This window comes from Lissotriton helveticus, chromosome 3_1 (assembly GCF_964261635.1).
Source record: "Lissotriton helveticus chromosome 3_1, aLisHel1.1, whole genome shotgun sequence".
Classification (NCBI taxonomy): domain Eukaryota; kingdom Metazoa; phylum Chordata; class Amphibia; order Caudata; family Salamandridae; genus Lissotriton; species Lissotriton helveticus.
This window is the reverse complement of record NC_136061.1, coordinates 403641586-403657112: the sequence shown is the minus strand read 5'-3', so window position 1 is coordinate 403657112 and position 15527 is coordinate 403641586. Positions and strand designations below refer to the sequence as shown.

The following is a 15527-nucleotide window of genomic DNA, read 5'->3' as shown; positions in this document are numbered from 1 at the left end:
GGCATGAGTGGTAGAGGTGGAAAAGCGTACGCAAATCTGTTTGACCAATTCATCCATATCGCACTGCCTTTTGACAGTGGGTGTGGATATCTGGCGGCGAAGTTTGGGCATTTTGCGTTTTCGTGGGTGGCAAATCGGTCTATTTGAGGTTGTCCTCACATCTGAAAGAAAGGTTGAAGAACTTGCATATGAAGTTCCCACTCATGGGTCTGTTGCGTTTGACGACTTAACAGATCCGCTATAGTATTTTGTACCTCCCTGCTTTTGTATGTAGTACATTGCTGTCATGTTGTCTGTGCGGACTAACACGGCTGTGTTTGCTACGTGCTTCTGGAAAGCTTTTAGTGCTAGGAATATTGCTAGTAACTCCAGATGATTTATGTGGAGTAATTTTTGTTGCGGTGTCCACCTGCCTTACATGGTGTGTTGCAGTAGGTGGGCTCCCCAGCCGGAGAGCGATGCATCCGCAGTCCAGATTATCTGAGGAACTGGCTCTAGAAACGGTCGTCCCTTGGAAAGGTTTTTGGTGTTCCACCACTGCAGAGAGCGATGAGTCCGACCGTCTACCAACACTAGGTCTGTTAAGTGACCTTGAGCCTGGTTCCATTGACGCGATAAGCACTCTTGTAGCTGACGCATCTGAAGTCTTGCATGAGGTACTATGAAGATGCATGAGGCCATCATCCCTATGAGTTGCATGAACACTCGTGCTGGGAGGGAGTGTTGTAGCTGAAACTTTGCTAGCGCTGTTGAGGTGTTTATTGTTGCACCGAGGTACTGTTGTACTTTGGATGGCTGTAGATGAGACGGTGTAGTTTATTGTGAACTCCAAGTTGTGGAGCAGTTGGATGGTGGCATGAGTGTTCCACGCATTAATTGTATGAGCTGGCTTGTATGAGCCAGTCGTCGAGGTACGGGAAGACATGGATGTGCTGTCTTCGTAGATGCGCTGCCACTACTGCTAAGCACTTAGTGAATACTCTTGGTGCTGTTGTGACTCCGAATGGGAGTACTTTGAATTGATAGTGCTGCCTGTATTATAAATCAGAGATACTTCCCGTGAGCCTTGTGAATGGGAATGTGGAAGTATGCGTCCTTGAGATCTAGAGTAGCCAGGAAGTAGTTTTGCAGCGGAAGGGCTTGTTGGAGTGTGACCATGTGAAAATGGTCTGACTGTATGCATATGTTTAGCGGTCTGAGGTCTAAAATAGGCCTTAAGAGAGCCGTCCTTCTTTGGAATCAGAAAATATAGAGAGTAAATCCCCTTGTTTTATTGGTGCAAAGGAACTGGTTCTATTGCAATTTTTTCTAGCAGGGATATTACTTCTTGCTTTAACAGTGACAGATGTTCTTGTGACATTGGAGGCTGTTTGGGTGGTATGTTTGGGGAGGGTAGATGTTAGTTCTAGACAGTAACCTGTCTGATGTGATGTTGATCCAGGGAGGCAGGAATTGTTGAAGTCTTCCCCCCCACAGGAGTGGAATGTTGGGGGGGAAGGGGAGGAAAGTCATTGGGTAAGGGTAGAGGCAGAGCGGGAGTTGTTTTTGCCTCTGCTGGTTACCCCTGTAACCCCCTCTCTGGTAGCCCTTAGAGAATGTGGATTGACCAGGGGTTTTGTAGGAAGTGGAGGGACTTTGAGGAGTAGCCTCTGTATGATGAGCGACGAAAGGAACGTCTGGGAGCTTGCTGCTGCAAGGCTCCCATAGATTTTGCTGTATCGGTGTCTTTTTTCATTTTCTCTACAGACACGTCAACATTTGGGCCAAATAAACGTGTCTCATCAAATGGCTAATTAAGGATGGAGTTTTGTACCTCAGGTTTAATACGTAGCCAGGCATGTCTGCGTAGTAGGGTGCTGGTGTTGATTGCCCTTGAGGCAGAATCTGCAGCGTCTAGGGCACAACGAATGGAAGTATTAGTGATATTTTTACCTTCTTGTATAAGTTTGTTAGCCCTATTTTTGTATTTGTCTGGTAGGTGCTGCATTATGGACTCTAGTTCATCGTAATGTGCCCTGTCATATCTCGCCAGCAACGCTTGGGTGATGGCAATGATCCAGATGTTAGCTGCTTGTGCCGCCGTTTGCTTGCCGGAAGAGTCAAGGAGCTCAGATTCTTTGTCTGGTGGTGAGGCTTCACCGGATGTCTGGGAATTAGCACGTTTACGTGCATTAGACACTACTAGAGTTTCTAATTGTGCTGGACCTTTAATATAAACTGGGTCTGCAGGGGCAGCTTTATATTTTTTCTCAATGTGAGGATTGAGGACCCTAGCCCGGACAGGATCCTTGAAAACCTCTGTCGAGTGCTTGATGACACCTTTCAGCATTGGTAAAATGGCAGTAGACCTTTGTGTGTTATCAAAAGTGTCTAGTAGGAAATCTTCCTCCACTGCATCGGTGTGTAAGTCCACCCCATGATATTGTACAGCCCTTTGGACTAGTAGGTTAAACCCTATAGTGTCCTCTGGTGGGGAAGGTCTGGAAGGGTATACATCTTCTTGTGGGACGGAATGCACATCAGGGGTGTTGTAATCATCCCATGGATTAGGTGACTGGTGGGATTATTGGTGCCTGCAGGGTCGTGTGCACCCCCACGTATGTCGTCAGAATCTGTGTCTACATCATCATCTGGATTAGTAGATGGTGTAGGTGAATGATGTGGTGGAGGAGGAACAATATGGGGAGGTGGTGGAGAAGGGACCCTTAATGGAGAGGTTGCAATGTCCTCCTTTGGCGGGGGAGGAGGTGCTGGCCTCCTCTCAAGTGGTCTCTTCTTGGAGCGGAGTCTCAATTGTCTGGTTTTAGGATCCTTTACAAGAGTTTTTGACTGGGATCCAGTGTAAAAAGTTCTTCTGAGTGGGGCAAATCCTATTTCGGCACAGAGTCGGTAGCTGGTGTCAAGTCTTTTGGCTTAGGAGTGTGCCCTTTTGCAATGTTTTTCACCGGAACCTGTTTTTTCGGTTATGGGTGTTTCTTCGGCTCCGACGCGTGTGAATCTGGCGCTTTGGGCGTTTTTTTACTCCGCTCCGAGTGCGGTGTCGGCAACGATGAGCCGCTGCCAGTCTTCGGCACCGTGTGCTTGGGTGTCGGAGCAACAGTCGACGCAGTAGAGGAAGATGGCTTCTTTTTCGGTGTCGGTAAAGGATTGGCACCGGGAATAGGCTGGCTCGAGCCCGAGCAGCCTGAAGGCTTAGTGGGCTTCTTTGCCGGGCCCGAAGGCGGGGCGTGGGAAACAGTGTCTCGGTATGCACCTGGGCCCGAAGGTGAGGGTGTGACCGAAGCCTTTTTTGAGGGTGTCGAGGAAGGGATGGGGTCGCCGGTCTTACTCATGACCCATTGAGCTTGAGTGATGTCCTCGACGGAGTCTTCGGCATCTGAGGATCCGATACTCTCTTCGGCGTGCTGGTGTTCTGGCACGTCGACGCCCTCTTCGAAGATGTCGTCGGGGATCAAAGCTGACGAGCGAGCCATAGTTCTCCGAGCTAGGCGGTCCCGAATGGTTTTCTTGGAGCGGAATGAGGCACACGCCGAACAGTCTTCGGCCTTGTGCTTCTTGACAGGCAAAGGTTGCACACCTCATGTAGGTCGGTGTGGGGAAACTTCGACCCACATTAAGGACACTTCTTGAATGGCGTTCTTTACATGAGCCAGAAAGCAAGGCCTAGGTAGGCCCGAAGGCCTTCGTCGACGACCGGAATCGAAGACTTGGAATTGGTAGAGAATCGTGTCGATGTAGCGCAATCGAAACAATACCGTCGAACTGGGTGAGGATTGCGCGCCGAAGGAAAATCGGTTCCAAATTGGTGCGCAGGAAACACATCCGAGTCCGATGGCAGAAAAAAACCATCTGGGGATGGAGCCGATGCCCATGCGCAATGTGGTCCCAAGGAGGAGTCACCTATCTCGTGACTTCCAAAGAACTTTTCAGGACAACAACAAACTGCAAACATCCGGGCCCAACACTAGGTGGCAAACTATGCACAGTGTGCAATCTGCAGCTCATATGCCTCGAACATACAAGTTTATATAGCATTAACATATAGGCACAATTATTACCTTAACTGCAGACAGTACCCTTCCCGGATACATAATGTGTTACTGCAAACTGGCAGCCAAAGGGTTTGTGCTGCAGGGGTTTGGACCTACTTGTCCCAAGGACAAAATTCACATGAAAACTTGTTGCACTTGACCCCAAACAATATGTCCTAGGCGTCTGGCTCCAGGAATTCCACATCCCTGTAGGTTCTTCAAAATCATAGAGGAAACAGTATGCTTGATTTGATAGCATTAGAAGTTCAAACCATTTGGCTGCCCTCTCCATTAAATTATGAAAGCCGCCAATGTCCTCTGGCGCAGTCTACTGGTGCTGCTGCTGGTGGGGATGGAGCTGAGATAAGAGTAGTCCTACTCATTGGGCACTGAGGTAGTGTCTCGTATTTCTCCCTCTTCCCTTTTTGTTGTGTATCGTCAGCCGGGGGCAGAACAGGGAGTGCGGGGCGGGTGGGGGTATTTGCCAACTCTGGTAAAGGGGTGACCTCAAAGTCTTGGCATTTGACATGTAGTTGTGATGGACTACTAGCTACTCCATAGGGACCTTCATCCTCGGAGTCTTTATCCTCACCTAAGAGGTGCACAAGTGTATAAGACAACACCTTACTCAGAGGTGTGTGAGCTGGCACAATTGTGGCTGCAGACATTTTTGCTGTCGGCATTGTGTGTTCAATCATGGATGTTTTCTTAGTTGACAGTAAGTTAGTCGTTGATAGCGTCGCAGTAGGTATCACGATAGGGTCATAGTCAACGGGTGCCTCAAAGGTATTGCTGACAAACCTATCATCAATGGTATCGCCGTTGAGTCGTCAACCGGATCTTCATGATCAACGGTAAGTTGAGGAGAGACGTAGTCAATGGAGTATTGGGTGAGTGGAGTTTTAGTATCCTCGTTATGATCGATGACAGAGGTGACGAGGACATGAGCGGAGATGATGCTGTGGTAAAGTTAGTCATTGATGTCTTTACCATAGACTGAGTCGTTGTCAATGAGAATACACCTGCAGAGCTCGATGGGACTGTGAAGCACCCTGGGGAAGTGCTTCTTTAGGGAAAGGAGCAGTGGTAGACTCTGAGTGAATCTTTTCTGACACAAGTTTTCTCTTCTTGGAGGAGGAAAGTCAGTCCTCATTCTTCTTTTCGTGCCCAGAAGTAATATGTTTGAAATTTAATGGCTTTTGCAGGTGGTTGAGGCGATTTTTTCTTTAGATGCAAGTGTCTTGAGGGGAGATGAAGTCTGAAGACTGATCACTATCCTCAAATAACGGGCACTATTTTTTAGCCTTTGCAGCCATAGCAAACGTCTATCTTCTCTGTCTAAGAGGCTTGCAATCTTATCTTATGCTTTGGATAGAGGCAATATATGTAGTGTTTAAGTGGCTCTTCCGAATGGAGCCTCTTCTTCCCACAAGAGTCACAGGATCTGAAAAGTCTTTTTTTTAGCGAGTTGGGACATAGACTTCCTGCATATCCTAACAGTACACTAAGAAATTATGCCTTTTGGAAGTAAATTCCTTTAATACCACCGAGAGATTAAAGTAATTTGAACATAGTACAGGGAAACTCATCACACGACGCGTGGTACAAAATCTGAAGGATTCAGCCTCCCCTGGGAGTGTTCTAGGGGGGGTGCTGTCGCCTGATTGGAACATAGGCTATAACACCTATGGTTCATTACCATTCTGTCTATGATAGTAATACCCATTGCTTTATTATAGTACAGTGGGACTCCCACGTCGACGACCGGGAATGATTCAAGCATGTTAATCTATGGAAGATCCAATACTGGAGAACAATTGTTCGGCAACTTCAGGGTACTCTGGATTTATATGCTGGGCATTCTGCCATCTGGTGGTTGGGTCGGCAAACATTACCAATTTTACTTTTTCTTGGGTCAACCAGATGAGGAGTCATGCCGATTTTCTTTATGAGTGAAACAAAAGTTCACAATGCACAAGTGCATACCTTGTCGCCATCTTATGATTCTTTTGGTAACCCTCCTTATTCCACTGGCGAGGTGGGCAAGTTGTAGGAAGCTGGCTATATATATCCCATACCAAAATGAGGTATAGCGTGCACAGAGACCAGTGGAAACCCCAAAGGTAGGTAACAGTAGACAGCACCTTACTCTTTTTAGGCAAAAGGTCCAGAGCACACAATATGTATCTGTAGACTGGTTTGTTGTTAGAGTACTGTTAGTAGGGATAGATCAAACCAAGCGTAAGTTTTCAAAAGTTTTATTCACCAGGAGCGTTCACCACTTGGGAATCACTGCAAATATCACTCAAGCCGACACGTGTTTCGTCACAACATGTGGCTGTGACTCTTCAGGGCTGATCTTAGTGATCAAGGCGCGTGGTCGGGGAACCGGTGATAATTCCAACCCGGTCCTTATCGGGTGGTTTAAATTTTCGAAAGGGCGGCACCAGTCGGGTTGCCGAAGCTGATTCGTTGGTGGAGAATTTGTTATATATACAAATTCCGTGGAGCAGAGGCCGTGTTAAGCCTGTATACTGACGTCTATGTGCGTCGGTTGCCGAGTGCACCAACGAATCGGCTTCGGCAACCCGACTGGTGCCGCCCTTTCGAAAAGTTGTGGGAGCAAAGCTCCTGGTGTTAGGCTAAGGTCATAGGAAGATACGAGTTAGCACCCAGAGTACACATGCAGCAACGCAGGGGCGGCAGGGTGCTGTTTTGGCATTGGTTGCCCTGTGGATTTCAATGGGGATTCTTCAATTGCAAAAAAGACTTGCTAAACTATCTTAAAAGGAGTTGACTAGAGGAAAAATATGCGCAGTCCATTTTACCATGGGTGAGTCACAGGCTATGAGACTCCCCCACAGTACAAGGCCAAAAACCAGGTGATTATAAAGCAAAAAATCCAGGCGGAAAAGAGGGTCAGGACCACCTTCTCACACGTAGGCATCAAACATTTGGAGTTAAACCCCTACTTGTGTGAAGCTTAACGTATGCCCCAGAAATCTCTCGATGCAGTGACCATCTGCAGATTCTTTTTCATTCCCAAGGTTTGTCAGTATTCTCTGGAGTAGAGTTTGCAATTTCATCTCAACTGGTGGAGGTGGGTGGTTGCATGTGGATCCAGAAAATTCTTCAAACTGCAAAACTACTCCTAAAAGGAAGTAACCATTTTGTTTAGCAGCACAAATCCTACTCCTACTAGAAAGTAACAGTTTAGCAGCGTGAACCTTTTCTGGATTCACATGATGTGCATCTCCTGCGAGTTGGCCGGGGTCTTTCTAGGACGTGTTTACAAATGCTAGCGTACTGTTTGTACCACTCCTGCTTCACTGTTGATCCAATGGTCCATTCAGTAGTCCTTTGTGAAGGCATGTACCGATGACAATGAAACAGCAGCACAAATGACTACACCACCTATGAAGGCAAGTAGCAGAATTTCTTCAAAATTAAATAAATAACACAAGCTCAATCAGGTTTAATTTGCAAACTGTGGTCTGGAGTACATGTTGAATGTATAAAATCTTAACAGGATTAAACAAGATTTCAAGATGAAAAAAACATGCTGCCAGAATTAGTGATTGATATATTTTGGTGTGTTGTAGTTTGCAAGAAGTACATTAGCAACTTTATCTTGGGTAGTCACCCATTGTGCATTAGAAGATTGTTTTCTCCTAAAAACAACGAATACCAAGGAAGTACAAACGTACTGCTTCCCACAAAGCCACAGCAAATCATTTATAAACACGCACAAACAGGCACTTCAGACCCAAATGATGCATAAAATCCAAGCATGCTCAGTCAACCTAAATAACTACAAAAAAACAAGCAAGTTACCAAAACAACCAAGCATCAAAACCTTAGAATCGATTTGACCTCAGTTCACAGTGATAAAAAAAATTGAGAATCCCATTGATTTTATAGAACCCAGACCACAGGACAGCAAGAAGCCATAACCCGAGAAGGGCATAGAATGGAATTTAAGTTACAGGCAGCAGCAAAAAAGATGCAAAAATGGACTAAAAACAAAAGAGCAAGCCATTAGAGGGACTTACAAAAGCTGATTTAAAGAAGGGAAACGTTGAACTTTCCTCTAGGAATCTAGACAATAGGTAGAGAAGTGGAGACACGAGTTGTATAAATCACACTAAGAGCAAAACAAATTGCTTAAGTAATTTTACTTATAGCTAGTATTTTGCACTAAGGTACCCATCCATCAACAAATGACTGTAAAATCTGAATGAACGGCTTGAATCAAGCTCATGTAATTTCACCAGCAATGAGTCTGAGCACTTGCATAATTGCCTGAAGAGATGTCAGTTGGGCTTCTATCCCAGTTTTGTCCTGTTACAGAATATCTAAGAAATTGCATGCTTAACTAACACAGACTGCCAAAGGATAGTATAGTAGCCCCAGACTAATAGTGAACTTGTAAACTATTATGTCTTTCCTTACTCTGGTCTCACCTTACCCTCGAGACTGCCACTGAAATGGCATTATCTGCATGATGTAAAGCAATTTTGCAGTCGCAAAGCCTGCGAATTTTAAAATAAAACAGTGTTTGCAACTGTAAAATGGATGTTTATGTACTAAACACATTTTGAGATTTGGTAACAGGTTCTCAAATTAAACAATGGGTTTAAAAAACCATAAAATGTTTTGGGTGTCTATTCCAAATAATGATGTTTAAGGGATGCATCAATGCTCTGTGACTAATCTGGTCGCAAAAGATTGAAAAGTTACAGACTTCAGAGATTGGTGTTAACATATTCGCTAACAGGAAGGGGCTCCATTTTGCAGCAGTGGCAGTGGGAACCACTAACCACTCTAAATTTAAAAAACTTAAAGAAAAAGGTTTTTTGAAATCTAATTCAGTTTTCGAAAAAACGGGTTGCAATTAAAAAAGTTTTTTTAAATTAAAATGCGATCACAGATACAGTCGGCAGGTCACCATACTTTTGTTGGTATTAAATCATACTGAGTCGAAATTCATGACCTACCTATTAATGAAGTGATTGATCGCTATCCCCTATAATTCAATTGTGAATCGACCCACTAGTACACGAGTCAATTGGTAAAATTCCTTTCCATTCGAAAAAATTCAGTAGATAATATGCAGACATGATTTACAAATAGAAATGTTGTACATCAGGCCCTTAGTGCCGAACGCTAATGTGGTCTGGTGTAACATTGACCCAACAGCATGCCCCTGAATAACAAAGACGTGTTAATTAAGATTGTGCCATTAATTCCATCCAGCAATCACAATTTATGTTGCACTCCCTCATACACCAGCTACTCTTCTAAACCATATGTAGCTCTTTCTTAACCACAGCCAGACTACTGATGGACTTGGACTTGATGTGCCCTGAGTCCCTGCCGGGACGAATACCTATTAAGCCATTAATCAATTTCAAAAGCTACTGATATTCTCAATAGGAGCTATTATCAAGTGAGCTCTTATTACCTAAAAACTTAAAGACAAATATGCACCAAACAATCGTTTCAATGCAGTTTCGTCCAAAGGGAATATATATTTTATTTCACAAATGTGTATATAATACAATAAAATTCTGAATCAGTTAATGACAAACCCCTGATCAACGCATATGAGCTGCGACCACGGCCATCACTTTCATGAACACCCGAGGGGCGGTGGTTAGGCCATAGGGGAGCACGGTGAACTGAAAATGCTCGTGGCCTACCGTGAACCGCACGTAACGCCGGTGTGCCCGCAGGATTGGGATGTGGAAATAAGCATCTTGCAAGTCCAGCGCTACCATCTAGTCTTGTGGATCGAGAGCAGACAAGACCAGAGCCAGAGTGAGCATGTTGAACTTCTGTTTGTGGAGGGAGCGATTGATGTTCCAGAGGTCTAAGATAGGATGCAAGCCCTTGTCCTTCTTGGGCACTAGAAAGTAGTGGGAATGAATATGCTACTTACCAGTATGCATCTGTTCTTGGCATGTAGGGCTGCTAACATTCATATCTGTAGCATAGATCGCCGCCTAGTGTTGGGTCCGGATGATTGCACATTGTTGTCCTGGAAGGGTCTTCGAAGTATCACGAGATAGGTGGCTCCTCCCCTGGACTACAGTGCGCATGGGCATCGACTCCATCCCCAGATTGTTTTTAGCCATTGCGGCAAAGATGGAGTGTAACTGAGAAGTGATGGCCATGCTAGAGATGAAATGCAAGAAAAGTCTGCAGCCGCTACGGGCGCCGGGGAGGAGGGCGGGCGATATGAATGTTAGCAGCCCTACATGCCAAGAACAGATGCATACTGGTAAGTAGCATATTCAGTTCGAGGCATGTGGGCTGCTAAATTCATATCTGTAGCATAGAATACATAGCAGTCCCTCCATTAACGGCGGCCACCCGTGCCAGCTGCAGAAGTCTGAAAAAGTGTTTTAAGAACAGCCTGTCCTACAGCTGCCTGCTGGTTGGAATGCACATCTACACAGTAATGTTTGGTAAACGTATGTGGTGTAGACCATGTGGCTGCCCTACAAATGTCTTCCAAAGGAATGCTACCGAGGAATGCCATGGAGGCCCCCAGCTTGAGTGTGCTCTGGGGGGGACCGTTAAAGTGCGCTAAGCCTTCTGATAGCAAATCTGAATACACTTAACGATCCACCTGGCTATTCCTGCTTTGGAAATGGGGTTGCCATTATGCTGGGCTGCGAAGGCAACAAAGAGTTGCTGTGTCTTTCTAAAAGGTTGTGTTCTGTCAATGTAGTACATAAGCGCTCTTTTGACATCAAGCGTATGGAGCATCCTTTCTGCTACCGTTTCTGGGTTGGGAAAGAATGCGGGCAGTTCGATCGTTTGATTGACATGAAACTGCGACACCACCTTAGGGAGAAATTTGGGGTTAGTGCGCAGCACCATCCTGTTTGAATGAATTTGTATAAATGGCTCTTGAATGGTGAGCGCATGTAGCTCACTAACACGTCGTAGAGACGTTATGGCAATGAGAAAAGCCACTTTCCATGTTAGGAACTGAAGCTCACATGAATGCAGAGGTTCAAATGGGGGACCCATCAATCTGGTGAGCACCACATTGAGGTTCCACACAGGAGCTGGCGGGGTCCGAGGAGGGATGACCCGCTTCAGCCCTCCCAGGAATGCTTTAATGGCAGGCACCCTGAAGACAGAGAGATGCTGCCTGTTTTGGAGATAAGCCGCTATGGCGGATAAGTGTATCCGAATGGAAGCGTATGCTAGATTGCATTTGTAAAGATGCAACAGATAGCAGATGATATTAAGAATGGATGCATCGAGCGGGTTGATAGCGTGCTCGGTACAGTAGATGACAAACCGCTTCCATTTTGCTGCATAGCAAGCTCTGGTAGTGGGCTTCCTTGCCTCCCGGATGATGTCCATGCATTCAGGGGGGCAAATCAAGGTAGCCAAACTCTAAGACCTCAGGAGCCTGATCGCCAGATTGAGCTGCTGCGGATCTGGGTGCTGAATGTCGCCACGGTTCTGCGTTATGAGCCGGGGTGTGAGGTGCAGTCTTTGATGCGGTGCCACGGAGAGTTCGAGGAACGTGGTGTACCACGGTTGTCGCGCCCACGTTGGAGCAACTAGGATGAGCGTCAGCGAGTGTTGCTTTAGCTTTTTTGCCACCAGCGGAATGAGAGGCGCTGGGGGAAAAGCGTACGCAAATCTGCCTGACCAGTTCATCCATATCGCATTGCCCTGCGATAGTGGGTGAGGGAACCTGGCGGCAAAGCTTTGGCATTTTGCGTTTTCCTCCGTGGCAAACAGGTCTATCTCTGGATGACTCCACTGCTGGAAGTACGGGCGGAGTACTGATGGATGTAACTCCCACTCGTGCATGTGGTGGCTGTACCTGCTGAGCAGATCCGCCATCTGATTGTCCGTGCCCGGGAGGTGTTCCGCAATGAGGAAGATGTTCCTCTGAATGGCCCACTTCCACATGCTCTGAGCCAGATGAGACAACTGTGGAGAGTGCGTACCTCCCTGCTTTTGAATGTAGTACATGGCTGTCATGTTGTCCATCCGGATCAACACGACTTTGTTGCACAGATGTACTTTAAAGGACTTGAGTGCCATGAAGATTGCCATCAGCTCCAAGTAGTTGATGTGCATCTTCCTTTGTTGCGTTGTCCATAGTCCCTGCACTGTATAGTGGAGCACATGAGCCCCCCATCCCTGGAGAGATGCGTCCGTCGTTAGTGTAATCTGTGGCACAGGCTCCTGGAACGGTCGGCCCTTGCAAAGGTTGTGTGGATTCCACCAATGCAGAGAGCTGTATGCCCGACCCGTCACCAACACTAGGTCGTTTAGCTGTCCTTGAGCCTGAGTCCACTGATGCGCTAAGCATTCTTGGAGCGGACGCATATGGAGTCTCGCGTGCGGGACTATGAAGATGCAGGAGGCCATCATGCCTATCAACTGCATGAACACTCTCGCTGAGAGTGAGTGTTGCGGTCTGAACTTTTGGATCAGCGCCTGGATGTTGTCGATCCTCGCTGGGTTTGGCTGAGCTGTGGCAGTCAGTGTATTGATCGTCGCGCCTAAATACTGCCGCACATGGGCCGGCTGAAGGTGTGACTTCGGGTAGTTCAGTGTAAATCCTAGACTGTGAAGGAGGTGAATGGTGTGGGACATGTCTGCGGCGCACTGTTGGGCTGACTTTGCCTGCACGAGCCAGTCGTCCAGATAAGGGTAGACATGTATACCCTGTCTCCGGAGGTGTGCCGCCACTGTCGCCAGACATTTTGTGAACACTCTGGGAGCGGTGGTCACTCCGAAGGGGAGTACCTTGAACTGGTAATGCCTGTTTTGGATGGTGAACCTGAGGTACTTTCTGTGGGATGGGTGGAGTGGTATGTGAAAGTAAGCATCCTTGAGGTCTAAGGTTGCTAGGAAGTCTCCCCGTTGTAACAAGGAAAGAACCTGCTGCAGTGTCAACATGTGGAAGTGTTCTGAAAGAATGTACTGGTTCAAGGGGCGTAGGTCTAGAATCGGTCTGAGTGAGCCGTCCTTTTTTGGGATTAAGTACAGGGAATAAACCCCCGTGCCTTCTTCCTCCACTGGCACGAGCTCTATTGCGCCTTTTTGCAGCATCACTAGAACCTCCTGCTGCAATAAGGGCAAGTGCTCTGCTGACATAGGACGGTGTTTTGGGGGTATGGGTGGTGGGGTGGATGTCAGTTCCAAACAATGGCCGAACTGGATAAGTTTCCTGACCCACCTGTCTGTGGTGATGGACTTCCAGACGGGCAGGAACTGTTGGAGTCTCCCCCCGACAGGTGTTGGATGGTCGGGGGGCAGCGACAGGGAGTCACTGTTTGTTGGCGGCAGAGGAACGGGAACTGTTGTTGCCTCTGCCTCTACCCTTGGCACTGTTTCCTCTGTATCCACCTCTGCCCTGCTTGCTGTAGGAGGATTGCGCACCACTTTTATTGAATGGCGTCTGCTGCGACATGTGTCCCCTGTTAACACCTCGATTGCCTGAGCGACGAAAAGTGTTCCCTCTAAATTGTTGTGACTGGAGAGCTCCCATGGACTTGGCAGTCTCGGTATCTTTTTTGATCTTCTCCAGGGTGGTGTCCACCTCTGGGCCAAACAACCTGTCTGGATTAACGGGCTGGTTGAGGATAGTAGTTTGTATTTCTGGCTTGAATCCCGAGATGCGGAGCCATGCCTGACGCCTCAACATCACACTAGTGTTGATCGCTCTCGCTGCTGTGTCCGCAACATCTAGCGCACACTTTATAGCAGCGTTGGAGATGAGCTTCCCCTCCTGGATAAGCATTTCAGCTCCCTCTTTAAACTGGTCTGGGAGGTGTTGTAACAGCTGCTCTAGGGTGTCGTAGTGTGCCCTATCGTATCTGGCCAACAGAGCCTGCGTGTTTGAGATGTGCCATATGTTGGCCGCCTGAGCTGCTACCCTCTTCCCAGATGCCTCCAGCACTTTTGACTCTTTGTCTGGGGGAGGAGCTTCACCCGTGGTTTGGGAGTTTGCCCTCTTGCGGGCATTAGAGACCACCAAAGAGTCCAAAGGCAACTGGCCCCTAATGTAGGTCGGGTCGCCAGGTGCCGGTCTGTATTTCTTCTCAATGCGTGGGTTGACAACCCGTGATCTTGTGGGTTCCTTGAAAATGTCTGCCGCATGCTTAAGGACCCCTTTCAACAATGGGAGAGTCTTGACAGTTTTTTCAGCAGTAGAGAAAGTGTCAAAAAGGAAGTCCACCTCCACGGTGTCAGCATGCATTTCCACTTTATGGTTTTAGCTGCCCTTTCAATTAAGGCATTAAATGCCGCAGAGTCCTCAGTGGAAGACTGCTTCACGTTATAAACCTGAGGATCCTGGACCGTCTGCTGGTCCCCTTGATCACCAGTGTCCATCCATGAGTCCTGCTGCTCATCAGGCTCTGCATGAGCAGGAAAATTGTACTCCTCATCTTGCTCCCCTCCATCCCCATCAGAGTATGTGGGTGAAGGTGTTGCACTCCTCCTCTGCTGAGGAAGAATCTGCTCCACCAGAACAGGTGCTTCTGCTGCAGGCTTCTTACGTTTCAGAGGAATGGTAAACGACTGCAAAGGTTGTGAAGTAATCTTCCTCTTGTATAGCGTGAGTTTCCCGGTGTCGGCATCGATGAAATGCTCCGACCGTTCTTCAACCAAAGGGTGTCGATGACCCACAGTCCCAGCCGGTTGAGTTGACGTCGACAGTGTCCTTGGGCACCGACCGCGGTGCAAAGGCCTTAGGCGGCAACGTGTAGAGGACCGGTGCCGATGTGGCCTTCGGTGTGTCTGCCGGCTTCGGTGCGGAAGGAGTCTTCGGTTCCGATGCCAAAGCCTTGTCCTTAAGGCGCTTGAGGGAGTCCGAGACCTGCTTCGTAAAGGAAGCGGACGGTTTCGTCGACCCGACCGATGTCCTTGGTCCGCCCCCAGGGGAAGACCAGACCGTGGATGACTTGTGTTTGTCCGTTCGAGGCGCAGGAGCTCTCTTGACTGGTGCGCTTCGATCACTGTCCACTGCCGTCGACGCCGACTGCTTCGGATCGACAGGTTTTCCTTTAGGAGTCACGACCCCAGACCGTGGCTCTGCGCCCTTCACCGACTTCGCGTCAACGGGCCCCTTGGTCTTCGGCGCGACAGACTGTCCTGATGGAGGCTCGACAGTCTTCTTGGACGTCGGCTTGTCTACCTTGGTTGACACCGGCTCAACGGGCTTCTTCGAGCTTGGCTCCTTAACCACCTTCGGCACCTTTGCCTGGTCGCCAGCTTGTATCGGTTTGGAGGCCCCCGAAGACGACGGCGTCGGCACAGGAGCAGACGTCTTCGGTTTCGATGGCGTGTCGGCCATCTTTGTTTTCATCGATACCGAGGGTTTCAGTTTCGGTTTCAGCAATGGCGGCTCCGCGGAGGTGTCCGTAGCCGGGCCGGAAGGCGGGGCCGTGGATCGAGGTGTAAGGTCTTGGGTAAGGCCGCGTGGCGATCACGTGACCTGAGCCATTG

General features: G+C 47.9%; 1 protein-coding gene across 2 annotated transcripts in view; it reads right to left on the bottom strand.

The window, feature by feature from the left end:
- YWHAE (tyrosine 3-monooxygenase/tryptophan 5-monooxygenase activation protein epsilon) overlaps positions 1 to 15527 on the bottom strand; it is a 186490-nt gene that overhangs the window by 20329 nt on the left and 150634 nt on the right. The window contains exon 6 of one of the 2 annotated variants that reach the window (XM_078680180.1): positions 8084 to 8129. The exons of the other annotated variant lie outside the window; for it this stretch is intronic. Coding sequence (XP_078536306.1) covers positions 8122 to 8129 — 8 coding nt within the window. The 3' untranslated portion in view covers positions 8084 to 8121. The remainder of the gene's footprint in view (positions 1 to 8083; positions 8130 to 15527) is intronic. 2 annotated transcript variants of the gene reach the window in all.